The sequence below is a fragment of the Narcine bancroftii genome, chromosome 12 (assembly GCF_036971445.1).
Source record: "Narcine bancroftii isolate sNarBan1 chromosome 12, sNarBan1.hap1, whole genome shotgun sequence".
Taxonomy (NCBI): domain Eukaryota; kingdom Metazoa; phylum Chordata; class Chondrichthyes; order Torpediniformes; family Narcinidae; genus Narcine; species Narcine bancroftii.
Window position 1 is genome coordinate 39,031,384 of NC_091480.1, and position 27,711 is coordinate 39,059,094.

The 27,711-nt window shown below is 43.2% G+C and overlaps 1 protein-coding gene across 1 annotated transcript in view; it reads right to left on the reverse strand.

Annotated features, from left to right (window-relative positions):
* lmf1 (lipase maturation factor 1) overlaps positions 1-25,924 on the reverse strand; it is an 868,109-nt gene extending 842,185 nt beyond the window's left edge. Inside the window, exon 1 of the mRNA XM_069904828.1 lies at positions 25,717-25,924. Within this exon, the coding sequence (XP_069760929.1) occupies positions 25,717-25,924 (208 nt within the window). The remainder of the gene's footprint in view (positions 1-25,716) is intronic.
* Positions 25,925-27,711: the final 1,787 nt, after the last annotated feature.

Genomic DNA, 27,711 nt, shown 5'->3' on the forward strand with positions numbered 1-27,711 from the left:
GTCTTCCCAAGGATACAATACCTATTTCAATCGTTACCAATTCCCTTAACAGAGAAATTCTTCAATGAACTAAAGAGAATAATAAGGAAATTCTTATGGAAAGGGGGGAAACTGAGGATAGCGCTAGATAAATTAACAGAATGGTACAAACAAGGTGGTTTGCAGCTACCAAACTTTAAAAATTATTATAGAGCAGCACAATTAAGGTATCTATCAGATTTTTATCAAACAAAGGTCCAGATTGGACCAAGATAGAGCTAGATAAAATAGGGGAGAAGGTACCAGAACATATACTTTATAAGTGGGATGAAAAACTGGTGCAATATAGAAGTTCACCAGTACTATTCAACATATGGAAGAAGATTCATGTAAAAAGGAAAAAAAACAAATTACCAACTACCAAAATTATTATTGACGCAAAATCAACTAATCACTTTCACAATAGATAACCTTTCCTTTGGAGAATGGGAGAGAAAAGGAATTAAAAGAATAGAAAATTGTTTTTTGGGAAATAATTTATTATCATTTGAACAAATGAAGTATAAATATGCAATAACTCATGGTACAATGTTTGCATACCACCAACTGAAAACCTACTTAAAGGACAAACTGGGAAGCAGACTGAGATTACCAGAAGGAAGCAGCTTTGAATATGTGATTGCAGAAACAACGATGAGAAAAAGATTTAACAAACATGTACATCAAGCTGCAAGAGAAGGAACATGATGAACTAAGCTATAAACCCAAACAAAAGTGGGGAAAAGATCTAAACAAAGATAAAAAATAAAATATGGGAAAAGTTATGCTCTGGAACTATGAAGAATATAATAAACACAAGGTTACGCATGATACGGTATAATTGGTTACACAGGCTATATATCATGCCCCGAAAGTTTTTTAAAAATGGGATCCAACATTATCAGATAGATGTTTTTGCTTCAAGAAGGAAATGGGAACAACAGTACATGCAATTTGGTCATGTGAGAAAGTGGAAAAGTTTTGGGAAGATCTAAATCAGGTATTAAACAAAATCGCAAAAAGCAACATACCAAAAAATCCAGAGATCTTTCTTCTAAGTAATACAAGAAGAATTAGGCCTCAAACTGGATGAAGTGCAAAAAAGATTTATTGTGATAGCCTTAGCTATAGCAAAAAAATTTATAATGTCAACTTGGAAATCAGAAGAGTGCCTGAGAGTACAGCAATGGTACATAGAAATGAATAAATGTATTCCATTGGAAAAAATAACATATAATTTAAAAAATAAAGTCACATTATTTGAACAAATTTGGGAACCATACATGGAACACAACAGAGAGGGCCTACCGCGGACCTCCACCCCCTAAAATGATAGAATGAGAAGACGACAAAATGACCTGATCCAGTGTGTAAAAGTAGATGACACAATTTTCTTGTTTATTTTCATTGTGTGATGACATTGTTTAATGGTTTCATTGTATTGTTTATGTTGAACATTTGATGGGTTTGGAGGGGGGTGGGAAAGAGGGAGAGAAGGTAGGGGGGATAAAAAAAGGGTAGAAAATTTCAATGTATATTTAAGAGGGAAATGTTTGTGTGTATTTTGATTGATATGGTTCATAGTGTGAAAATTTTTTTAAAATTTTATAAAAGAAATAAATCAGGAGGCTAAAAGAAGACTTGAGGTTGCCTTGGCAGACAATGTGAAGGAAAGTCCCCAGGGTTTCCACAGGTAGATTAAGAGCAAAAGATAGTAAAGTACAAAATTGGTCCCCTGGAAGATCAGAGTGGTTGCAGATCTTAAATTTTTTTTTGCACAAGAATTCACTCAGGAAGCTGGGATAAAGTATTTGGATAGACAGGGACTGATTATGGATAATCAGCATGGCATTGTTCATGGTAGGTCATGTTTAACCCATCTTAAAGTTTTTCAAGGAGGTTATCAGAAAAGGCTGTGAATATTGTCTACATGGACTTTAGTAAGGCCCTTGACAAGGTTCCACGTGGGAGTTTAGTCAGCAATGTTCAGATGCTTGGCATTCTTAGTGAAGTAGTAAATTGGATTTGACAATGGCTGGACAGATTAAGCCAGACAGATGATTACTGCTTCTCAGTCTGGAGGCATGTGATTAATGGTATGCCTCAGGGATTCGTGCTGGGACCATTGATATCAATGATAATAATATGGTAAATTGGATCAGCAAGTCTGCAGATGACACGAAGATTGGAAACAAGGTGGACAGTGAGGAAGGTTTTCAAAGCTTACAGAGGAATCTGGACCAGCTGGAAAAATGGGCTGAAAATGGCAGATGGAATTTAATGCAGATAAGTGTGAGGTGTTGCACTTTGGAAAGACAAACCAAGAAAGAACAAACACAGTAAATGGTAGGGCACTGAGAAGGGTAGTGGAAACGAGGGATATGGGAATACAGACACACAAATCCCTGAAAGTGGTGTTAGAGGTAGATAGGGTTGTAAAGAGAGCTTTCGGCATATTGGGCTTCATAAATCAAAGTATTGAGTAGAGGAGTTGGGATGTCATGGTAAAGTTGTATAAGACATTGGTGAGGACAAATTTGGAATAATGTCTACCATTTTGGTCACTTAACTACAGGAAACATTTCAATAAGATAGAAAGAGTGCAAAGAAGATTTACTAGGATGTTGCTGTGACTTCAGGAACTAAGTTACAGGGAAAGGTTAAACAGATTAGGACTTTGTTCCCTGATGCATTGAAGAATGAGGGGAGATTTGATAAAGGTATTTAAAATTATTAGGGCAATACACAGAGTAAATATAGGGAGACTTTTTCCACTGAGAGAAGGTGAGATACAAACCATAGGACATGGATTAAGTGTGAAAGGGGAAAATTTGAGGGGATCACCATCATCCCATCAAAACTGATCAGCAAACTCCAAGACCTGGGACTCAACACCCCAATGTGTAATTGGATCATGGATTCTCTCACTTCCAGGCCACAATTAGTGAGGACTGGTAAGAATGTCTCCTGCACAATGCCATCAGTACCGGAGCACCACAGAACTACATTCTTAGCCCCTGCTTTACTCACTTTATGGGTACAACAATAACACCATCTACAAATATGCTGACTATACCATAGTAGTGGGTTGTATAAAGAAAGGTGATGAGTCAGCACACAGGAGATTGAAAACTTGACTTAATGGTGCACCAACAACAACCCTGTACTTAATACCACCAAAACGAAGGAGCTGATTGTTGACTTCAGGAAGGGAAAGCCAAAGGTGTATAATCCAGGGGTCATTGGGGGATCAAAGGTGGAGAGAATAAGCAAATTTAAGTTCTTTGGAATCACTATCTTGGAGAAACTTTCCTGGACCCAACACACGTGATATCATGAAGAAAAGCACATCAACACCTCTACTTCCCTGTTATTAGCAATAGAGCTGGAGGACATCCCACCGAGAACGTATAGATGGAGATTAAACTCCATGCTACTTAAAAGACAGGATTTTTGAGAATTCATTGAACGACAAATGAAAATGTACTTTGAAATAAATACGGAATCATTGAAAGATAAGTTTATACTATGGGATGCAATGAAAGCGTTTATCAGAGGGCAGATAATAAGTTATGTAACTAAGATGAAGAAGGACCACAATCGGAAAATAAAACAGCTGGAAAGGGAAATAGCAAGTACAGAAAAAGAATTAGTAACAAGGGAAGATACAACAAAAAGAGAATTGGCAGACAAAAAAAAATATGTAATACTACAAACATACAAGGTGGAGAAGAACATAATGAAGACAAAACAGAAGTATTTTGAGCTAGGAGAAAAAACGCACAAAATACTAGTTTGGCAACTGAAGACAGAACAAACTAAAAGAACGGTATTGGCATCAAGGAAAAAGGACAAACAAATTACATATTAACCCAATGGAGATCAATGAAAACTTCAAGGAATTCTACGAGCAATTATATCGAACTGAGAACGAAGGGAAAGAAGACAAAATAGATGAGTTACTAGCTAAAATTGAACTACCGAAATTGCAAGAAGAAGAGCAAAACAAATTAATAAAATCATTTGAAATAGAGGAAATACAGGATATATTAAAAAATCTACCGAACAATAAACCGCCAGGAGAGGATGGACTCCCAATAGAATTCTATAAAACATTTAAAGACTTATTAATTCCTCCTCTCCTGGAAGTAATGAACCAGATTGAAGAAACACAAAACATGCCAGATTCATGCAAAACAGCAATAATTACAGTAATACCAAAGATGGGGAAAGATCCATTAACACCAGCATCGTATAGTCCAATATTTCTACTCAACACAGATTATAAGATCATAGCTAAACTATTAGCAAACAGATTGGCTGACTGTGTACGAAAACTAGTAAAACTAGGTCAAACTGGATTTATTAAGAAAAGACGAACAACGGACAATATCTGTAAGTTCATTAACTTAATCCATGCAGTACAAGGAAACAAGACGCCAACAATGGCGGTTGCCTTAGACGCAGAGAAAGCCTTTGACAGAGTAGAATGGAATTATTTATTCAAAGTATTACAGAGGTTCAACCTACCAGAGAAATATATTAATTGGATTAAAGCATTATATAAGGGACCATTGGCAAAGGTGACAGTAAATGGATATATATCAAACCAATTTAAATTAAGCAGGTCAACTAGGCAGGGATGTCCACTATCTCCCTCACTGTTCACGTTAGTTATAGAACCATTGGCAGAACTGATAAGAACAAAAAATAAAATAAGACGGATAAAAATAAAAGAGAAGGAATATAAAATCAGTCTATTTGCAGATGACATCATAGTATACTTAACAGAACCAGAATTATCAATAAAAGAATTACATAAGAAATTGAAGGAATATGGAGAAGTATCGGAGTACAAGATCAACGCAAATAAAAATGAAGCAATGCCAATGAATAATGCGGATTTCACAAAGTTTAAGAAAGAATCACCATTTAAATGGCAAACACAAGCAATCCGATACCTAGGTATTTAACTAGATAATAATCTAGGCCATCTATACAAATTAAATTATCAGCCATTAAAGAAGAAATTACAAGACGACTTAGAACATTGGAAAGATTTACCACTAACACTAAATTGCATTGAAATGAATATCTTCCCAAGGATACAATACCTATTCCAATCATTGCCAATTCACCTAACAGAGAAGTTCTTCAAGGAGCTAAAGAAAATAATAAGGAAATTCTTATGGAAAGGGGGGAAACTGAGGATAGCACTAGATAAATTAACAGAATGGTACAAACAAGGGGGCTTACAGCTACCAAACTTTAAGAATTATTATAGAGCAGCACAATTAAGATATCAGATTTTTATCAAACAAGGGAAAAACCAGTTTGGACCAGATTAGATCTAGATAAAATAGGGGAGAAGGTACCTGAACATATACTATATAAGTGGGATGAAAAGCTGGTGCAACATTGGAATTCACCAGTACTACACCATCTGCTCAACATTTGGAAGAAGAATGACGGAGAAAGGAAAAAAACAAATTATCAACTACCAAAATTAATATTGACACAAAATCAACTAATCCCCTTCACAATAGATAACCTTTCCTTTAGAGAATGGGAGAGGAAAGGGATCAAAGAATAGAAAATTGTTTTTTGAGAAATAAATTATTATCTTTTGAACAAATGAAGTGCAAATATGGTATAATTCACGGTACAAGGTTTGCATACCACCAATTGAAAACCTACTTGTAGGACAAATTGGGAAGCAGGCTGAGGTAACCAGAAGGAAGCAATTTTGAATATGTGATTACAGACACAATGATAATTAAAAGATTTATAACAAACATATACATCAAACTGCAAGAAAAAGAGAATGAGGAAACAAGCTGTAAACCCAAACAAAAATGGGAACAAGATCTAAACATAAAGATAAAGAATGAAACATGGGAAAAGCTATGCTCCGGAACTATGAGAAATACAATATAATTGGTTACACGGGCTATACACCACACCCCAAAAGTTAAATAAATGGGACCCAACAGAATCAGATAGATGTTTTCGCTGTAAGAAGGAAACGGGAACAACAGTACGTGCAATTTGGGCATGTGAGAAAGTGGAAACGTTTTGGGAAGATCTAAATCAGGTATTAAATAAAATCACAAAAAGCAACATACCAAAAAATCCAGAGATCTTTCTTCTAAGTAATATAAGAAGTAAAGAACTTGGCCTCAATTTGGATGGAGCACAAAAAAGATTTATTATGATAGCCTTAGCTGTAGCAAAAAAATGTATTATGTCAACCTGGAAATCAGAAGATAGCCTGAGAATACTGCAATGGTACATAGAAATGAATAAATGTATTCCATTGGAAAAAATAACATACAATTTAAGAAATAACATCACAGTATTCGAACAAATTTGGGAACCATACATGGAACACAACAGAGAAGTCCCACCGCGGACCTCCACCACCTAAAATGATAGAAGGAGAAGACGACGAAATGAACTGACCCAGTATGTAAAAGTAGATGACACAATTTTCTTGTTTATTTTCATTGTGTGATGACATTGTTTAATGTATCATATATGTTGAACGTTGAGTGGGTGGGGAGAGGGGGGTGAAGGAGGGAGGGAAGGGAGGGGGGGAAGGGGAGAAAATGACACTGTGTATATTCAAGAGGGACATGTTTGTGTGTATTTTGGTCAGTATAGTTCATAGTGTGAAAAATTAAAAAAAATTTTAAAAAACACCTCGACTTGCTCAGGAGTTTGTGGAGTTTGGTATGACATCAGAAACCCTGTCAAATTTAAACAGATGTGTGGTGCAAATGTGCTGACTGGCTGCATCACAGTCTGAGCGTAAAGCCTTCCAAAAGGTAATGGACAGAGCCTAGGGTATCACAGGCAAAACTCTCCCCATTAATGAAAACATCTTCAGGGAATGCTGCTGTCAGAAAGGAGCAGCAATCAAGGATCCACCCCACCTAGCACTGTTCTCACTGCAGCCATCAGGCAAGATGTATAGGTGCCACAAGACTCACACCACCAGGTTCAGGAACAGCTGCTCCCCCTCCACCATCAGACTTCTCAACAACAAATTTAATCAGGGACTCATTTGTGCACTTTATTGATGTTTTTTCCTCTCTGAATTGCAGTTTGTTTACATTCCTGGTCTATTTACAGTTCTTTATTTGTTTACATGTATATCCTATATACAGGTTTTTTTTTGCACTACCAATAAGTTGTAATTCTGCTTCACCCGCAGAAAAAGAATCTCAAGGTTGTATATGATGTCATGTATGTACTCTGACAATAGACCTGAAATCTGGAACAGAAGGGGGAACTTCCTCACACAGAGAATGGTTAGAGTGTGAAACGAAAGGCCAGTTGAAGTGGAGAATGCAGGCTCAATTTTAACATTCAGGAGAATATGGACAGGTACACAGATGGGCTATGGACTGCGTGCAGGTCCATGGGATTAGGCAAAAAATTGGTTAAGCATGACTCGAAAGACCAAAGGGGCCTATGGTGTAATGTTCTATGGAATATAATGTTTTTTAAATTGAGGCTGAGTAAATTCCAATCTTGGAAAAAAATGTTCTTGATATTATTAATCAACAAAAAAAATTAATTTAAAATAAGAGTTAAGTGGTACCAAAATTATTAAGGGAATTTGAAAAGCAGGTGAATCTTGACTGGGTGAGTTAAAATAGGATTAAGAGGAGCAACTTTTAGTGAATGAAATATTTCTACAAATATCATAAATTTGCAAATGCTGGAATTCCAAAATAAACGGAAAATGTTGGAAGCATTCATCAGGCCAAACATCTGCAGAAAGCTGCAGCATCAGAATTTCAGTTCATGGTACAATGTATACGATAATAAACTCATGATCAAGAGAAGCAGAGTCAATGTTGGTCAGAGTCAGATCTCAGAGGCTTTGTTACAATCTTTGCTTGTCCTTTGTTTTTTTTTACAAAATTGTCTTTCTTTCTGAAACGATGCAATCACACTAAAAGATGAATTACAATCGAGTTAAAGATTAATTTAGTACATCACTCATGTCGAGTCAGCACGGTTAGCATAGCGGTTACGATGCCCCAGAATACCACACTGTCTGTAAGTAGTTTGTACTTTTTCTGTGTCTGCATGGGTTTTCCCCAGGGACTCTGGTTTTCTCCCACCTTTCAAAAAAATACTCGGGTTGTAGGTCAATTGAGTATTATTGTGCGGCACAAGCTCATAGGCCAAAAGGACCTATTCCTGTGCTATATGTCCAAATTTAAAATTCAAATAAAAATTAGAGTGCCTGTCATAATGTTTGGGACAAAACATTTTTTCCCCCCCTTCATTTTCCCCAGTGCTCCAGTTTTAAATTTGTCAAACAATTTACATGTGATTAAAATTACAGCATTTTATATACCTAGTTTCCCCATTACAGGGCACCATAACGTTTCAGACATTTGACTTCACAGGTATTTATGATTACTCAGGTATATTTAATTGGTTAATTGGTGCAGGTGTAAAAAAGCTGGGCTTGCTTCAAAGCTATTCATCACTTATTGAGCCTGTAGTTGCCATTTTTCAACATGAGGACCAGAGTTGTGCCATTGACGGTTAAAGAAGCCATTATGAGGCTGTAAAACAAGAATAAAAGAGTAAGAGGCATCGCCCAAACCTTAGCATTCTGGTGAGCTCAGTAATTGCAAAGGGACTGATAGGCCAAGGAAGACCTCCACCGCTGATGACAGATGACAGAAGAATTCTCAACATTATGAAGAAAAATCCCCAAACACTTATCCAACAGATCAGAAACACTCTTCAGGAGGCAGGGGACGCAGAAAACTTCATGAACAGAATACAAAGGCTACACTGCAAGATGCAAACAGTTAGTTCAGCACAAAAAGATTGGCCAGATTACAGTTTGTCAAGAAGTATTTAAAAGAGCCTGTAGAATTCTGTAAAATAATCCTCTGGACAAATGAGACCAAGATTAAGCTGTATCAGAGTGATGGCTAGGGCCAAGTGTGGAGGCGTTAAGGAATTGCCCAATATCCAAAGCATACCACCTCATCTGTCAAACATGGTGGTGGGGGTGTTATGGGCTGGGCATGTATGACTGCCACAGGTGTTGGCACAATTATCTTCATTGATGATGTAACTGCTGATAGCAGTAACAAAATGAATTCTGAAGTGTATAGAAACATCTTACCTGCTCAAGTTCAAGCAAATACCTCCAAACTCATTGGATGATATTTCATCCTACAGCAAGACAATGATCCCAAACATAGTGCTAAAGCAACAAGAGTTTTCAAAGCTAAAAACTGGAAAATATTTGAATGACCAAGTTCAGTCACTTCAATCTAAATCCAATTGAGTATGCCTTCCATATACTGAAAAGAAAACATAAGGAGAAAAGCCCCTGAAACAAGCAGGAGCTGAAGGTGGCTGCAGTAGAGGCCTAGCAGAGCATCACCAGAGAAGATGCTCAGCACTGGCGATGTCTATGAATCACAGATTTTAAGCAATCATTGCATGCAAGGGATATGCAAAAAAGTACTAAACATGGCTACTTTAATATATGTGCCATTGTTATGTCCCAAATATTATGAACTGTACATATAAAAAGTGCTATAATTTCTCCCAAATTGTACACAAATACCCTTTAATAAAATCTGGAAATGTGCACTTTAATCACATGTGAATTGTTTGATTACAAATTTAAAACTGTGAAGCACAGTGACAAATAAAGAGGAAAAAATGTCTCTGTCCCAAACATTATGGAAGACACAGTAGATAGATTCTAAAAAAATAGAAGATTATTTTACTCATCCTTTTGGGGAATTGCCACAGTGGCCAACATTTTGGGTTGATGTATCAAAAGCTTGCACACCTATCTCATCCACAGTAAAACTCAATAACCCAAAGGTTCAAATGTTCCTTTTATTGTCATGCAATACTACAAAAAATAAAATATACACTTGTAGAGTTCGTCGAAAGAACCAAAGACTTGTTGATCCAAACCAAGGCTTTTATTAGCAAAAGACCGGAGCTCTTCACAGGTGGCCGACCAGTCCGGAATGATCCGACCTGGCTAGGGACACAGCCCTTTAAGGCCCAGGTAATGGGTGTGGCTTAGCTCTCAGCCAATCGCTATAAGCACAGTCTAGATACAGTAACTATATACACGACTATATACACTATGTACATTGGTGATAGATATGTACTATCACATTCACCCCTTCTTGGAGAACTGACCCTGGGAAAAACAAAACGAGGGAGAGAATGAAAGGAAGGGGTAGGTCAAGGACTGTAGCGGTCAGGGGGTCTGACCATCCGGTGTGACCGCCGTGGTGCCGGGATCGGGGTCGCTGGAGTGGTGTCGCCAGCGGGCTTGTCGGGTGCGACTGCTCCGTCGCTCAATTCCCCAGTCGTGTTGTCGGCAGGGTGGCCCGGGTGCGGTTGGTCCTTCTGCTGCGGCACGGGGCCCGGAGAATAAAGAGTTGGGGAAGGTTGGGTTGGGGGGTTTGCTGGTTCTCCCGCGTCCTGAGCTAGGTCCCGCACCGAAACAGTGTCCTCCCGCCCGTCTGGGAACCCAACGTAGGCGTAATGTGGGTTCGCGTGGAGTAGGGTCACCCGGTCGACCAAGGGGTCGTTCTTTGAGTGCCGGACGTGGCGTCGCAAAAGGACGGGGCCAGGGACGGTGAGCCATGCCGGTACAGTGGTTCCTGATTCGGATTTCCTCGGGAAAAGGAACATCCTTTCGTGGGGGGTGGCATTTGTTGCAGTACATAGGAGGGAGCGGATGGAGTGTAAGGCACTACTGAGAACCTCCTGCCAGTGAGAGGTGGGGAGACCTTTAGACCGGAGAGCCAGTGTAACCGCTCTCCATATAGTGGCATTCTCCCTCTCGATCTGGCCATTACCGCGTGGGTTATAGCTCGTGGTCCTGCTTGAAGCAATACCACACTCCAGAAGGTACTGTCGCAGCTCTGCACTCATGAATGAGGAACCCCTATCACTGTGGATGGAATTGGGGTACCTGAAGATGGTGAACATAGTGTGAAGGGCCTGTATCACTGAGGTGGCAGTGGTGTCTGGGCAGGCCAAAGCGAATGGGAAGCGGGAGTACTCGTCGATGGCTGTAAGGATGTAGGTATTACGGTTGGTCGACGGTAGGGGGCCCTTAAAGTCTACGCTAAGACGCTCGAAGGGGCGGGTGGCTTTGATAACGTGGGAGTTATCCGGACGGAAGAAGTGGGGCTTGCATTCACCGCACACCGCACAGGCTCGGGTCATGGAGCGGATCTCCTCGACTGTGTAGGGTAAGTTGCGCGCCTTGACAAAGTGAGCAAACCTAGTGACCCCTGGATGACAGAGCGCCTCATGGAGTTTCCGTAGTCTGTCCATCTGTATGCTGGCGCACGTCCCCCTGGAGAGCGCGTCAGGCGGGTCGTTGAGTTTACCAGGCCGGTACAGGATGTCGTAGTTAAAGGTGGAGAGTTCGATTCTCCATCTGGCGATTTTGTCGTTTTTTATCTTACCACGCTGGGTGTTGCTGAACATGAAGGAGACTGCACGTTGATCAGTCAACAGTGTAAAGCGCCTCCCAGCGAGGTAATGTCTCCAACGACGCACTGCTTCAACTATGGCCTGCGCTTCCTTCTCGATCGAGGAGTGTCTACTCTCAGGACCCTGGAGGGTTCTGGAGAAGAAGGCTACAGGCCGACCGGCCTGGTTCAAGGTGGCTGCCAGGGCGAAGTCGGATGCATCGCTCTCGACTTGAAACGGGACAGACTCATCGATCGCGTGCAGCGTCGCAGCAGCAATGTCAGATTTGATTCGATCGAAAGCCGCTGTGGCTTCGGTCGAGAGGGGAAAGGAGGTGGTCTTGATAAGAGGACGTGCCTTATCGGCGTAGTGTGGAACCCATTGGGCGTAATACGAGAAAAGGCCCAGGCAACGTTTGAGAGCTTTCTGGGTATGTGGGGGGGGTAAGTCCATTAGGGGACGCATGCGGTCAGGATCTGGCATGACTATCCCGTTCTCCACCACACAACCTAGAATGGCGAGTCGAGTGGTCCGGAAGACACACTTGTCCAAATTGTAAGTCAGGTTCAGCCGACGGGCAGTTTGAAGAAATTTGTCTAGGTTAGCGTCGTGGTCCTGCATGTCGTGGCCGCAGATGGTGATATTGTCCAGATACGGGAAGGTAGCGGTTAGCCCGTTCTGGTCCACCATCCTGTCCATTTCCCGCTGGAAGACCGCGACACCATTAGTGACCCCGAATGGTACCCTGACAAATTGATATAGCCGCCCATTCGCCTCAAATGCCGTGAATGGTCGGTCCTCACAGCGGATCGGGAGCTGGTGGTAGGCCGAACGTAGGTCAATAGTGGAGAAAATGCGGTATTGGGCGATCTGGTTCACCACATCCGTGATGCGTGGCAGGGGGTACGCATCCAGGAGTGTGAAGCGGTTAATGGTCTGGCTATAGTCGACCACCATCCGTAGTTTTTTTCATTCTTGACAACCACCACCTGGGCTCTCCAGGGGCTTGAACTGGGTTCAATGATGCCCTCATCCAGCAATCTACGCACCTCACTCCTAATGAATTTCCTGTTTTCGTAACTATATTGCCGACTTTTGGTGGCCACAGGCTTCCAGCCAGGGGTGAGGTTTGCGAAGAGTGCCGGCGGGGCAATCCGGAGTGTGGAAAGGCCGCAGGATTGGCCCCGGGGCACGGGGGCGGGTTGCTCGGGTGCTTCGGGGGTGGGGCGATGGCAGACCGAGAGGGGGGCGTGGGGTCCCCCAAAGTGTAGGGACACCGTTCGGAACTGACACTGAAAGTCTAATCCCAGCAACACTGGGGCGCACAATTGGGGAAGGACGAATAATTTGAAGTGGGTGACCGTTACGCCCTGTACTTCCAGCGTGGCAATGCAATACCCCTTTATCCCAGTCGAGTGCGACCTCGTCGCTAATGAGATCCTCTGGGTAGTGGGAATAATGTCAAGTCCCCAACGGAGGGCCAGATCTGGCTGGATAAAGCTGTCAGTTGACCCAGAGTCAAATAAGCAATTGGTGTAGTGTCCATGCACTTTAATCAGTTCCATTGCTCTGGTGAGGGGATGAGAGCATTGCTGGTTTAATGTTATTGAAGCAGTTGACAGGGGAGTTTTGCGCGATGACGTCACGCAACGGGATGACGTAGTCAACGCTCGAGGAGCAGATTGGAGGACTTCCCGGAAGTGCTGTTGTGGCGGCGTTGGCGGGTGAATAGTAAGTAGTGGGGTTTGTAGTTGCTCGGTCGCGGCGGTCGGGCCCTGGCGGTCGTCGGTGATGGACGCTGGGGTGAGTACCTGGTTGGCCACGGGGGTGGCTGCGGCGGCGGTAGCGTCGGCCCCGGGGGTGTCTGTGGCGGCTGCAGCAGCGGCGGTAGCGTCGGCCCCGGGGGTGGCTGTGGCGGCGGCAGCAGCGGCGGTAGCGTCGGCCCCGCGGGTGGCGGTGGCGGCGGCAGCAGCGGCGGTAGCGTCGGCCCCGCGGGTGGCGGTGGCGGCGGCAGCAGCGGCGGCGGTAGCGTCGGCCCCGGGGGTGGCGGTGGCGGCGGCAGCAGCGGCGGTAGCGTCGGCCCCGGGGTTGGCTGTGGCGGCGGCAGCAGCGGCGGTAGCGTCGGCCCCGGGGGTGACTGTGGCGGCGGCAGCAGCGGCGGTAGCGTCGGCCCCGGGGGTGGCTGTGGCGGCGGCAGTGTCGAGTGTCCCGCACGGGGGCGAGAGGCGGGCCATCACCATGGTTGCGAGGGTGGGCTGCCCCTTCCGGGTTCGGCGTCTCCGTGACGTCAGGCGTTGCCGTGCAGGGGAGCCCTCGCTCTCATTGGACGAGAGCTCTGTAGAAGAAGTGTTTGAATGGGATAGTGGCGGTTGAGCTTCACACGAGGCACTGTGTTTGCCGGCGGCCATTTTAGACCTACAGACTGCAGCAAAGTGTCCGTTTTTAAGGCACTTCTGGCACTTGGCTTTTCTTGCTGGGCACTGGGACCTGCTGTGCTTGTCCCTCCCGCAGAAATAACATTTCGGGTTCTCACGGGGCAGGGTAGCAGCAGCCGACAGGCCGTCAGGGGTAGGGTAGAAGGGCACTCTACTCACATCAGAACGAGGGGTCCAGTCCCTAGAGAGCTCGGTGGACTTTAAGGCTGCATCCTCCATTGTGATCGCAATCCGGGCCACGTCCTCTAGTTTTTCTACCCCTTGTTCGAGCAAGCGCAGCCTCACTTCATTTGATCTGAGCCCAGCCACATAGGCATCCCGGACGAGATCATTTGTGATCTCGGCAGCAGTTTTGTCCACACAGTTACAGTCCTTGCCCAATGCCTTCAATACTTGTAAATATGCCCTACTGGACTCACCGGGCTGTTGCTTCCTCGACGCAAGCACGAGCCGGGCATGAACTCTGTTCACCGGTTGGTTATACATTTCTTTCAGTACCTTTATGGCTGCGGTGTAAGTGGTCTCATCCTGGATGTTCTCGTAGACTCTCAAGGACACCATAGACAGCAATGCTGTTAGACGCAGGTTATCCTCCTCCACCTCAATGAGCCTTAGGAAGTTTTCAAAGTTCAGCAGCCAGAAGTTAAAGGCTTTGAAGGCTGTAGCTGACTGTGGGTCGATATCAAGTTTTTCTGGCCGAGTTAAACACTCCATCCCTTTCAAAAAAATTCTTTTGCTAATAAAATTGTAGAGCTCGTCGAAAGAACCAAAGACTTGTTGATCCAAACCAAGGCTTTTATTAGCAAAAGACCGGAGCTCTTCACAGGTGGCCGACCAGTCCGGAATGATCCGACCTGGCTAGGGACACAGCCCTTTAAGGCCCAGGTAATGGGTGTGGCTTAGCTCTCAGCCAATCGCTATAAGCACTGTCTAGATACAGTAACTATATACACTACTATATACACTATGTACATTGGTGATAGATATGTACTATCACAACACTATATACTTCAACTTTTGTCATTATAACAAGACCCAATGCAAGCTCAAGGAACAGCAGGTCATCCTCCACCTCGATGCACTGCAAACTCAATAATTCCAGCTAACTCGGGTTGTCCACTCCCTTTCAGAAATAATACCTTTGTTTTAATTATTCCTACACCACTCTCTTTATCTCACTTTCCCAATTTTAATGAAAGGTCTTCAACTCAAAACAATAACTATTTTCTTTTTCCACAGATGCTGCCTAACCTGTGAGAGTTCTGAGCAATTTCTATGTACAGTATATTTCAGATCTTTAGCAAATGCTTTTCTTTATTATTTTTTATATTTCTCTTCCCATCTGCTTTTCAACAATCAGTGGAATGCTTTCAGTGTTTTCTCTACCATGGAACTGTATTCAAAATTTTTCCATGGCTTCTTGTAAATGACCAGTATTTTTTTTTTAACTGTTTGCAGACTGTCTCTCTTTCTCCTTTGCTTCCCCTATCTATACTAAGAGTTGAGCACACACAGCAAAGATCATCTCATAAACCAACCTCCCCTCCATCAACTCTGCACTTCCTGCTACCTCAGGAAAGCATTTGAAAAGACTCATTACAATCCAGTCACATTTTCTTACCATGGAACATTACAGCACAGAAACAGGACCCTTCAGCCCTTCTAGTCTGTGCCGAACTATTTTTTGCCTCGTCCCACTGACCTGCACCCAGTCCATAGCCCTCCATACCTCTCCTCAGATCAACAAGATTGTGCTCAATGTTAGCAAAACCAAGGATTATGGACTTCAGGAGGGTGTCAGGGAACACAATCCAGTCCTCATCAAGGGATCAGTAGCAGAGAAGGTCAAGAACTTCAAATTCCAACATATCTGAGGAGTATCAACATCTCCAAGGATCGGGGGGGAGGTGCCACATGATGACGTGGGGTTAGACTGCAAGGATCCAGGAGCTGTCCTAAGGGAGACAAGCCAGGAGTTGAGGAGACCTTGGACATTGCTGTGCAAGGTCTCTCCCAACAATGGCCGCCTGCTACAGGTGAAGAGTGACTCTGCACATGCACAGAGCACAAAAAGAAATGGAGGTAATTTTAAAAATACTAGAGGCTTCCAGCTCCAGTGGACAAGAAGAACAAGAAATATGTTTTGAACAAGGTGCTATAACTAAAAAAAGGGGAAAATTAAAGAGTCCTATATACTATGACAGAGTATATAGATATATAAAGATAGGTTTCTGGGAAATAAATTGGGAAAGGTTTGTTAGAGTAGGTCACATGCAAACACTTTAAAACAGATCTTATTTGAAATACTGGAGACATAGTGGCTTCTCACACCTTTTTCCTTTGAAGAGTGTTCAAGAAACGTCACTAATGGATTATTGTTTATCAAGGCAACAGATGAAAGAACAGGTTGGAGCCACTGTTGTCTGAAGGAGAACTTGCTGTTGTAAGAGGGTCATGTGGTTTTATAAGCAAAGAGTCAAACAGGCTTTCTCTCAGAGAGAGAAAAGCAGAGATCACTTGACAGTGTCAGCCAGCAGAAGTTGCTGGAACTGAAACAGGACAAGCTGGCAAGCTTTCGGAAGACAGCCTGGTTGAAGCCCTTGTGGTTCATGCAAGAGGAGAGGACTGGCTGTCTCATGTTTCACTTGGAATAAGAGAAACAGAACAGAACTCTGTGGTGACTTGAAAGAAAGAGGTTATCATCTGGAGAACCCTGACAAGGCAAATTTCATCAGCAAGACACTGAGGTGACTGATGGAAGAAGTACATCAGTTGTGGATGTCCTGGAACAACACATCTCTCTGAAAACCGACAAGAACCTTCCTGAGTGGTAATCATTTACCTTTCGAGCACCAAAGCCTGGTGAACTTTATACATGTTAAATTCTGTGCACATTACAAGAATTGCCTGCAACCAGTGAACTTGGAGGAATGAGAAGTGAGATTGAACTGTGAACCAAGGAATTTTTCTGAACTTTACACACATTACATACATGTGCGCTTAGAATTAAAAGGGGGGTTAAGTTAATAGTGATAAGTTAAAGTTTGATTCTATTTTCATGTTTAAAGATAATTAAAAGCAACTTTTGCTTTAGTAACCATTTGTCTTGGTGACTATCTATTGCTGTTGGGTTTATGGGTCCTCTGGGCTCGTAACAATATCTACAACTGAAATGAACAATTATATGGAGAGTTTCCACAATCCATGGTGTTATTAACAGAAGTTTAAAAAGTGTGGAGAGAGTATAGTTGAAAATAAGAATCTTACAAAGAAGGTGGAAAAAATGATGCAGCAAGTGGATAAAATTTGAAGTTTTGGATGAAAAATATTAAAGGGAATTGAAGAAAGCCTCTACTTCCTCAGGAGTTTGCGGAGGAGCTAGTGGAGTTGTTCAAGTGAACTGGTACGGACTTGAAGGGCCGGCATGGCCTGTTTCCGTGCTGTAAACGGTTATATGGTTATATATGGAATGAATTTGAAATTCAAAGCATCAAGGAACAAATTAAGAAAATGCAGGTTGAAGCAGCTGCAACAAAAAATCAATTAATGCAGAAAATTGACATTTTAGAAAATTTTAGTAGAAGGAATAACAAAGATTATTAGACTTAAAGAAGGAGATAAAGGTAAAGAAATTAAGAAGTTTTTAGTGATGAATTTCAAGGCGACATTGAGATTGAAAAAGCTCAGAGCATTATGGCTAAAGTCACAATCAGACCAGAGACCTAGTCCAATATCAGTTAAATTTCTTTGTTATGAAATAAAAGAGAAGATAGATGATAGACAGTCGGTGCTGGAGTAGGCCAATTGGCCTGTTGAGCCAGCACCGCCATTTTTCAGATTATGGCTGATCATTCACTATCAGTACTCATTCCCAGCCTTATCCCCATAACCCTAAACTCCCCTGCCCACAAGAGCCCTTTTGAACATATCCAGTGAATCTACCCCTACCACCCTCTGCGGCAAAGCATTCCACAGATCCACACTTCTCTGGGTAAAAAAATTTCTCCTCATCTCTGTCCTGTATTCTTAAACAATGCTCTCTAGTCTTAGTCTCTCCCAACATTGGGAACATGTAATCCGATTTCACTCTGTCTATCCCCTTGATAATCTTATATACCTCAATCATGTCTCCCCTCATCCTTCTAAACTCCATCGCATACAAGCCCAGTCTTTCTAACCTTTCAGCACATGTAAATCCTGCCATCCCGGGAACTAACCTTGTACATCTACGCTGCACTCCCTCTATAGCAAGTATGTCCTTCCTCAAATTTGGGGACCAGAACTGGATGCAATATTCCAGGTGAGGTCTCACCAGGGCCCTGTACAACTGCAGGAGGGCATCTCTGCTCCTATACCCCAATCCCCTCTTTATGAAAGCCAAAATGCCATTTGCCTTCTTCACAGCTTGCTGAACCTGCATTTAGTGACTAGTGTACAAGCCCACCTAGATCCCTTTGCACTACCTCACTCCCTAGCTTGACTCCATTTAAATAATACTCTGCTCTCTTATTACTGCCTCCAAAATGGATAACCTCACATTTGCTCACATTGAACTTCATCTACCATTCCTCCGCCCACTCCCCCAACCTGTCCAAGTCCCTCTGCATCTTCCTGACATCCTCCTCACCCTTTACACTGCCACCCAGTTTAGTGTCATCTGTAAATTTGCTCATGTTGTTAATAATCCCTTCATCCAAATCATTTACATTAATGATAAACAACTGAGGACCCAACATCGAACCTTGTGATATCCCACTTGTCACATCCTGCCATCCTGAAAATGACCTGTTTATCCCAACCCTTTGTTTCCTATTTCTTAACCAATTTTCTATCCATGCTCTCTTAGCACCCTACCCCCAATACCATGCTCCTTGATTTTGCCTATTAGTCTCCTGTGCAGGACCTTATCAAAGGCTTTCTGAAGTCCAATTACACCACATCCACTCGCTCTCCTGAGTTCACCCTCTTTGTTACATCTTTGAAAAATATTCCAGAAGGTTAGTCAAGCATGATTTTCCCTTAAGGAATCCATGCTGACTAGCTAGGTCTGATACTATTATTTCTGCCTAAGTGCTCTGCTATTTCTCCTTTTATGATAGATTCCAATATCTTCCCCACCACTGACGTCAGGCTGACCGACCGGTCTATAATTTCTTGGAATTGGCAGCTAAAAACAAGCAAAAGAAAGGCAGTCTTCATTGATTTATAAAAAAAGAAAAGCATTCAATGCTGTTAAAAATGAGTTACGGAAAAAAGGTTTTGCCTTTGTCTTGAGGTATTCGGCAGATTTGAAAATTTTTGTTCCTGATGGAAAAGTTTTTTTAAACGGAGCCTAATGAGGCAAAGGTGCATGTGGATTCATTGCCTGAAAGAGAGACAGGTGGTGGTCGACACTTGAATGAAATATATCACTGAATGGTTTCAGATGTAATTAAAAGATAATTTTGAGAGAGTTGAATGGGGAGCAGGGTTTTCACCTAAAAATGATTCATATATACTTGTCAAGGAGGATATTACAGTGGTTCTGAGGAGGGATAGATTGGAGGGCTCATCAAGGGAGGCAGTGTGGGTGGAATTTAAAAAAAGAGGGGAGATTACTATTAAAGGGGTGTATTTTTGACCACCAAATGGGGAAAGGGAACTAGAAGAGCAAATGTGCAGGGAGATAGCTGAGATCTGCAGTAAACACAGTATTGTGTTGGTTGGGGATTTTAATTTTCCAAACATAGATTGGAAGACACAGTCAGTGAGTGGGCTGGATGGATTAGAGTTTGTAAAACATGTGCAGGATTGCTTTTTGCATCAATAGGTTGAGGTGCCCACCAGAGAGGGGGCAGTGTTAGATCTACTGTTGGGAAATGGAATAGGGCAGGTGACAGAGGATTGTGTTGGGGAGCACTTCGGATTCAGTGATCATGGTACCATTAGTTTCAGCTTAATTATGGGAAAGGATAAGTATGGTCAGAAGATAAAGGTCTTTGAGTGGGGGAAAGGCAGATTCGAAGAAATGAGGAGTAGTTTGAGCTGATCTTTTTTCTGGAAAGGACATTGAGGAGAATTGGAGAGCATTTAAAGGTGAGATAGTGAGTGCAGAATCTATATGTTCCTGTCAGAACGAAAGGCAAGGCCAAATGTTCAAGGGAGCCATGGTTTTCTAGAGAGATTAGGAAGTTGGTTCGGGATAAGAGGGAGGCCTACATTAAATACAAGAAGCAGAGGATGGATGAGATGTTTGAACGTTACACAGATTGTAGAAAGAACCTTAAGAGGGAAATTAGAAATGCAAAAAAGGTATTAGGGGGCTATAGCAAATAGGGTGAAAGCAAATCCAAAATGTTTTTACAAATATGTCAACAGCAAAAGGAAAGTTAAGGATAGAATAGTCCACTGGAAAATCAGAGTGGAGGAATGACTGAGGAACCATATGAGATGGGGGAGATATTGAACAAATTCTTCTTGTCAGTGTTCACAAGGGAAAGATATTGCATTGTGTAGGATAGGTGAGGCAAATTGGTTAGTTATGGAAAAGATGAGGATTAGTAAAGAGGGGATTTTAGAACTTCTGGGGTATATAAAGGTAGATAAATCTCCTGGTCCTGACGGGATTTTTCACAGGACCTTAAGGGAAGTCAGGGAGGAAATAGCAGAGGCTCTGAAGGTGATTTTTCAATGGTCACTGGAGGAGGGTGTGGTGCCGCAGATTGGACTGTTTGGAACAGTGGGCTGAAAGGTGGCAGATGGAGTTTAATGTAGGTAAGTGTGAGGTGCTTCATTTTGGGAGGAATAACCAAAATAGGTCGTATGCAGTGAAAGGGAGGGCACTGAGGAATGCAGAGGAACAGAGGGATCTTGGAATTAAATTTATGGCTTAAAATGGGAAGGCAAATTAGGAAGGAAAATGTAATGATCTATCAATGAAGTTTAAAACAAAAATCATACATAAAAAAATTGAATTAGAGAAGAAAGACAAGTTTCTTTCCGTCATCAAAGATAACAGGTAAACTGCCTCCAATATCTGTACTATATGAGAGACTACAGTCCTTCATACTGACATTCAGTGTTTAAGAATTATGTACAGTGGAGACTATGTTTGTTTCCTGGATTATATGTTATCCCTCAGCAAGAGTTTATGATAGTAAATGGATGCCTTCTGAGAGGACAGAAATACCAGAGAATGGACAAATCTTCATTCTCAAACAGTTCCTTCATCATCACAGGATCTAAATCATGCAATCCTACCAAGCATTATTAAGTAGAGAAGCAAACTGCTGGAGGAACTCAGAAGTCAGCAGCATCTGTGGGGGTGAAAAAGGAATTGTAGACATGAATACCTGCATGGGGCCCAGCTCTGCCTGCTTTTTTGTTGGCTATGTGGAGCAATCCATGCTACAAGCCTACACAAGCAAGACTCCTCAACTCTTCCTCTGCTACATCGATGACGACTTTGGTGCTGCCTCATGTATCCATGATGAGCTTGTCAACTTTATCCACTTTGCCGCCAACTTCCTCATATTCACTTGGTCAATCTCAAGCAACACTCTCCCCTTTCTTGATCTCTCTGTCTCTCAGAAAACAAACTTTAGACATCTTCTACAAACCCACCAACTCCCACAGCTACCTTGACTACTCCTCTTCACACCCTGTCCCCTGTAAGGATTTGATTCCTTTCTCTCAATTCCTCCATCTCCATCGCATCTGCTCCCAGGACAAGAACTTCCATGCCAGATCATCTGAGATTCTTCAAAAAAAAAAAAAAAATGGCTTCCCCTCTACCACCATCAGCTTGCGCTCGCCCACGTCCTCCATTGCCCATGCCCTCCATGGAGCAGGGTCAGGCTACCCCTTGTCTTCGCATGCCACCGCACCTGCCTCCATATCTTACATTTCCACAATCTACTGCGTGGTCCCACCCCCAGACACATCTTCCCTTCTCCTCCCTTCTGTCTTCTGCAGAGACCTCTCCCTCCATGACTCCCTCATCCACTCTGTATTTCCCACCAGTCACCAGCCTACCCAAGTCCACAGGACTTGTGCCCAGACATCCTCCCTCACCACCATTCAGGGCCCCGGACACACTTGCGGATCTGCAGGGCTCATCTACTGCTTCTGTTGTGATCTACTCTACATCAGAGAGCGATCACCTCAGCTCTGTCTGCCACAATCATGGGGATCTCCTAGTGGCCACCGATTTCAATTCACCATTACCTTGTCGACATGTCTGTCCATGGTCTCATGCACTACAAGACTGAGACCACCCACCAACAGGTAGCATCAATATCTCCAGTTTCTGTTTCCCAATCTATCTCTATGTCTCCTTTCCTCTCGTTCTTTCTCTCTCTTCCCTTTTCCCCTGCTCTGCATTCAGAGACAACATCCTCTTCCCCAATCTATTCTCACTTTTCTTCTCTCCTGTCCTCATATTCATATCCAATTAACACCTTTTGCCTGTTGGTCTGTACTCCTCCCACTGCCCTTCCTTTTCTTCTCCCCAGCCTTTTAATTCAGACCTGTTTTTCACTCATACCTTGAAAAAGGGTTCAGACCCAAAATATTGGTAGCAAATGTGAAAGGTTTAGGGCAAACATGAGGGGGAATTTCTTCACAGAGAGTGGTGTCCAAGTCAGTGGGACTAGGCAACAAAAAAAAGTTCAGCACAGACTAAAAGGGCCAAAGGACCTGTTTCTGTGCCGTAGTGTTCCATGTTTCTATATCTTTACCTCCTTTGGACGCTACAAGGCCTGCTGAGTTCTTCCAGCAATTCTATGTTTTTCAATTTTGAGTTGAAACCCTGCATCAGAGTTGACAGTGGAGGGAATATAGCCAGTAATAGAGAGGGGGAAGGGTGCAACATAGGACCGTCAATAATAGGCAGACTGAGGAGTGAAAGATGGACAGATGGATCCAGGTGGGAGGGGGAAGGAAAACAGAGACAGGTGAATGATAGGTGGAAGCAGATAGAGAAATAAAAAGGACAGACTAACTTTGGGGGTGAAGGGGAAAGGATAATTGCTGGAGGGTAATGCACAAGGACACAGTGCTAGAAACATAAAAGGGGATAACAGGAATCACAAGGGGACAGGACAGAAGGCATGAGGAGGGATCCAATGGGTGAAATGTGTGGGCAAAAGATAGTTGGAATCAGGAGGGACAGTATTGAAAAAGCCACAAAAAAAATGGGGGGACCAGAGATGGATCAGCAGAGGGAGAAATAGAGAATAGATTGTCAGTGGTTTTCAAATTGCCCCCCCCCACCCAACTCACATTCCACCTTAAGCAATCTTTATGTCATAAGTAAAGGTTCCATTATTATCACATACTACTACATTTAGAATGTAACATACATGAAATTCTTTAACTTTTGTTTACCGTAAGACAGACAGTCACCACTTTGTCCAGCGTCCCTCACAGAAACCCACAGCACCTGGTGTTCCTCGGCAGTCTCCCCTCCAAGTACTGACCAGGCCTGAGCCTGCTTAGCTCCTGAGATTAGACAATCCATATTCAGGCAATTATAGTAGGGATTGCTTAAAGTGGTATGTGAGTGGAAAGAAAATGTTTAAAAACCACTGTTTTAATCAAACCTAATTGGCTCGTTATGTGCATGGTTTCATAACTCCAAAGGAAATGGGCCAGTGACAAGTTTTCTCAAGCAAAATATTTCAGTAACAATTAGGTCTAGAGCAGTGGTTCTCAACCTACCCTTCCCACTCTCACATATCACCTTAAGCAATCCTTTACTAATCACAGAGCACTTATGACATAGGGATAGCTTAAGGTGGAATGTGAGTCTGGGGGGCAGTTTGAAAACCACTGGATTAAGTTATAAATGCTTCATGCTGAATTGGAAGATGTGATGTAATACTGCTGTAATGAAATGTCATTGCCCAAAATGTTGTTCTCTCACTACAAGTGCTGATTGGCCCACTATGTAGCATTTCTATTTTTAATCACAAAATAACTCGCAAAATGCTAAAAAAAAATGCATATTCAGATTACACTGTAAACCCATTTCACCACATGGAGAAGTGTGATTAAATATTCCAAAGAAAAGTTTCCTTTCTGAGAGGGGGGACTCTGGAGGATACAAAGTTATGATATGAGAGTGTGGTTGGTGAAGAAAGTGGAGAATGGCAGCTGTGGATCTGGATGATGGCGGAATGGATTGTGTGGGGTGGGAAATGGGTGAAATTAGTGTCATTGGGGGAGGAAAATGTTGGGGCCAGAGGTTGGTGAGTAGTTTGTGTGGAGTTGGGTGTTAGTAGGCTAAAGGGAAAACTGAGGGGGAAATCACTTACAGGAGTATGGGAGCATTGCATTTGAGAGAATGGAAGGATGGGCAGAATGCTGGGGGGGAATATGGGCAATGGAGTGGCAAAAAGGCTATGTGGGACAGATAAATGAAGAGTGGGGTGCAGCTGCCTGGATGTGCAGGTGGAGTAGTGAGTGGGAATGTGGGATTGCAGGAATGTTTGAGTGGGGATGTGTAGGGAGTGTTGGAATGTGGGGGCTTGGAGTGTGGAGGAGCATGAGTCTGGGGGAAGAAGGGGAAGTGTTTGGACATTGTGATGGTGGTGCGCTAGGTAGTCAGGTGGTGCATTGAGATAGAACGTGGGGCATAAGAATAGTGGGGTGGGTCCTGAATGCTCGGGTAGAGTGTGGTTGTGGGGGAGAGTTGGGTCAGGTGTAATGATCTGTTGTGCAGGTCTTATGATGATGATTGGGTGGGGGTGTTATGTTTAGGGTAGGAAGTTGAGTGAGAGGTTGAGGGGTGTATTTCCTTGGTGTCAGGTTGGGGGTAGAATATAGGCATTGAGGGGCAAGATGTTCATGGGGTGTTAGGATTTAAATACTTTACAATTTTTTAAAAATTAGACAGACAGCACGGTTTCAGGCCATTTCAGCCCATGAGTCAGTGCCGCCCAATTAAGCTAAACCCCCCCCCCCCCTATGTTTTTAACAGTGGGTGGAAACTAGAGTCCCAGAGAAAACCCATACTAACTCCTTTCAGACAGCACAGGATTTGAATCCCGGTCCCAGTCACTGGCACTGGAAAGCTGTTGCCCTAACCACTATGCCAATCATGCCAGTTGTGGCACAGCTGTGTTGGAGTTGTTATTGGGTTGAGAATTTGAGGGGATGGGGTGTTCTCGTGCAGATTGGGGTGGTATGAGAGAGCTGAGGGGTTATTCGAATGTTGGGCAGTGTTTTGGGGGTTATTGGGAGGTTTGGTGATGATGAAGCTGTTGGGAGTGGTGACAACGTGCATTTTGAAAGGGTGACGTTGGAAGATTAAGGGATTAGGGTTTTGAGGAGATGAGGTGTTGATGGTGTTGGACTGGTGTGCGTGGGGGTATGGAGTGATGTATTGAGGGGGTTGATGGGATGGTGCGAGGGATTGAGGACTTGAGGTGTTGGTGTATTGAGGCAGTTGTTGGGATTGGGGGTGGGGACTGAGGGGCAAGGGTGGTGATGGTGTGTTGACAGGGGTTGCTGGGTGCTGTGGAGTTGTGGGTGGGACTGTTAGGTGGTGTAGGTTGTTGTCAGGAGGGTTTGTTAGGCATTGAGTTGAGGGAGTGGTGTGGGGTTGTTGTGGGTGGGATTCTTTGGTGGTGAGTTGAGGGGTTTGGTGTATTGAGATTGCTGGGTGCTGCTGTACTGTTGTGTTGTTTTGTGGGGGGCGCGTTGGGGTTTGGGGGGGGGGGTCGTTCGATGATTTCTCTTCTCCCCACTCCCCCCATCCAACTCCCATCATTTCACTCACAGTAAATGAACGCTATGGAGCGCAGCAGCACTATCCTGGTGAGCCAGAAGGTTCCCGGCTGCAGGTCAGCGCCCTCGGGTCTACCGTGGCCCTCCTGCATCCCGCCTTTGCCAGGCTGCCGAACGCCCACCGTCTCCCGCGTGCCCCCGGCCGCCCGCCGCGCTCGCAGCCACCCTGTAGGCGCCGCCATCTTCACTCCTTCACGCATGCGCGCCACGCCGCCAGCTGAGCTGGAGCAAATCTTCCTGACTTTCGCGTCTTGAATGGGTTTCAAATAAACAAAGTTGCTTCGCTGTCAAAAATGGACATTTTAAACTCCATTTTATCTCTCACAGATGCTGAGTATTTCCAACGTTCTATTTTATTTCAGGTTTACGACTATGTTCTGCATCTCCCAGAACCTGTATTTCTTTTTCTCTCTGCTTCCTGCCTTTATTGCCCACTATTTGCGTCCTTCTTGACAGGTTAACAGACATTCATCCCTTGATGAAGAGCTCAGGCCTGAAACATTAGTTTTATATCTTTGCTTCCTATGGACGCTATGTGGCCTGCTGAATTCGACATTCAACACTATCATGCCCTCTAAACAAATCACCAAACTCCAAGTCTTTGACCTCAATACCCCAGTGTTGTTGAATCCTCAATTTTCTCACCTCCAGGCCTCAATCAGTGCACACTGAGAAGAACATCTCCATCAGCGCACCGGACCACCACAGGGCTGCATTCTTAGCCCCCTTCTCTACTCATTATACAACTATGTCTGTGTGGCTCAGAATGACACCACCACCATTTACAAATTTGCTGATGAAACCACAGTAGTATGTTGCATACAAAGGGTGATGAGTCAGCATACAGGAAGGAGATTGATAACTTAGCTGAATGGTGACAAGGGAGTCTCGCGAGACCTGGCCTTGGTGGCCACCATGTTGAAATTGGGGTTGTATAATTGAAAGCAAATGGTAGGGCAAGAAGGAGGACCAGTGTACTAGTTGTGGAAGAAATAGGTTCCTTGTATGCCCAGAATAGCACTCAGTGGGGGGTTGGGGCCGTGGAGTTGGGTACCATGACACCAAATCTGCCTGTATTTAATATGCAACCACTGTTAAATTCCGTGCTTGTTTATTTTGCTTTTTTTTCCGAGATGCTGGAGTGGCGCTCTTGTGACACTGCACCACTGGACATAACCCAGTACTACATCACAGGCAAAACTCTCCCGTTGGAGACCAGCAGTGATTATCAAGGATCTGCACAACCCAGGACATGTTCCATTCTTGCTGTTGCCTTCAAGAAAGAGGTATAGGTGCCATAAAACTAGTACTACCAGGTTCAGGAACAGTTGCTCCCCCTCCACCATCAGACAAAGTCAATTAGGGGGTCATTTAAGGACTCTTACTTTGCACATTATTTATTACTGAATATTTTCCCTGTATTGCAATCAGTTTATTTACATTTCTCTCTTTTGTACACGTATCTTTTTCTTGAATACAGTTTATTGTTACCAATTAGGAGAATTTCTGCCTGACCCACAGGAAAGCGTATCTCAGAGTTGCATGTGATGTCATGTATGTACTCTAACAATAAATTTGAATTTTTTAAAAATACTTTTGTTTTTAAATTACCAAATATGAAGTCAATTAAAAGTTAAAAATACAAGTACAAAAGTACATTCAATATTTTCTTCATGCTGGCATTAACCCAGTCCCCCCCCCAAAGAAAAAGAAAAAAATGTAAGTATAGAAAAGCAAAATATAAGAATGATAAAAACAGATTGGATTGCTGAAAAGTGACACACAATTCATGGATCACAAATTCATATTCTATCTAATTTTCTTTGGAGAAGATCAATGCTGGTCTCGAGGGTTGGGAAGAACTCATCTAAAGATTTATGCCTGAATTTTGTAAATATGGTTGCCAAATCTGTAAAAATGTCATACTTATTTCTTAAATTGTAGGTAATCTTCTCCTGGGGAATACAACGATGTATCTCTGCATTCC